The 1,119-nt window shown below is 33.9% G+C and overlaps 1 protein-coding gene across 1 annotated transcript; it reads right to left on the reverse strand.

Annotated features, from left to right (window-relative positions):
- Nucleotides 1–233: 233 nt before the first annotated feature.
- LOC112696763 (tropinone reductase-like 3) lies at nt 234–717 on the reverse strand. The gene is made up of 3 exons (XM_072198203.1): nt 568–717; nt 379–495; nt 234–287 (listed from the first exon to the last, which is right to left on the reverse strand). The coding sequence occupies exons 1-3, from the start codon at nt 715–717 to the stop codon at nt 234–236; spliced, it is 321 nt and encodes a 106-aa protein (XP_072054304.1).
- Between the last annotated feature and the right edge of the window lie 402 nt (nt 718–1,119).

Below are 1,119 nucleotides of genomic sequence, written 5' to 3' on the forward strand. Positions count from 1 at the left end.
AATAACAACTTAATGTGAGAAATTATTCAACAACAAATGCACACACAATGTAATCACTATAAACACAAGTAACTATTTGAAAGGTATTTATGTCATTTCCAACAACATATTACACCAATTGAAACTATGATAACATTAAATGAATTCAAGGACTAAAGCCATAAACAATTAACTTTAGAATCAAAATTTCAGATCTTAACACCATAATTAAATTATTTACCCCAAAACAGGCACTATTGAGAAGGATTTGCAGCTGTGTTTGACACAATCACATCTATATTTCCACACTTATGTAATGTTCAACAGCATATTCACAGCATTCAAACAAATTTTAATAAAGGATAATGCATTCGATAAAAATGAATAGAAAAGGGTGACCTGTGCGATTTTTTGAATCAAATCCTTTCTCTGTTGATTGTTGGAGACATGGCAAACAATGGCCAAAATTTCAATTCCTTTAGCCCTAAGTTTCTCTGCAGCCTCTTCAACATTTTGCTGTAGAAACAAGGAAATTGAGTAATGAATATAATTAATTGGAGGCAAAGAGGAAGAGAAAAGGAAAAGGACCTGATTGCGAGAAGTGATGACGACGGAAGCACCTTCCAAGCCCAGCCTTTCAGCTATGGTGAAGCCAGTTCCAGACGGCAGAGGTGATATGGAGCACTGGGGGTTCAGCCAGCAACGGCGGTGGCTCCCCGTCTTCCCTTCTGTTCGCATTCCCTCACCCGCATACCAGATCGGCTTAGTTATAGATTTTCAAAGTCTCCGGCTTCATTTAAAAGTAATGCAGAAAATTAAGTTTTACATTTTAACTTTGAAAAATCATAACTAGTTCTATAGTTAATTCAAACTTCTCAAAATTGAATCCCAATAACAACTTTTATTATAGTTTACTCAGCCTTTACTCTCATATCATTTCGATTATCGTTGAATAACTGATTTACTTCCAAAGTCATCTTTTAATTTCAAAAATCAGATTTTCAACAATTAGTTCAACATTTCAAGATTCAGTCTTCCAGTTATTCCTTAAGCTCAACTTCAATTAATCACTAACTAAGTCCATTACAGTAAACCAACTCAACAATAAAAATTTCAATTTGATCCATCAAAATACATAAA

This window comes from Arachis hypogaea, chromosome 6 (assembly GCF_003086295.3).
Source record: "Arachis hypogaea cultivar Tifrunner chromosome 6, arahy.Tifrunner.gnm2.J5K5, whole genome shotgun sequence".
NCBI lineage: Eukaryota > Viridiplantae > Streptophyta > Magnoliopsida > Fabales > Fabaceae > Arachis > Arachis hypogaea.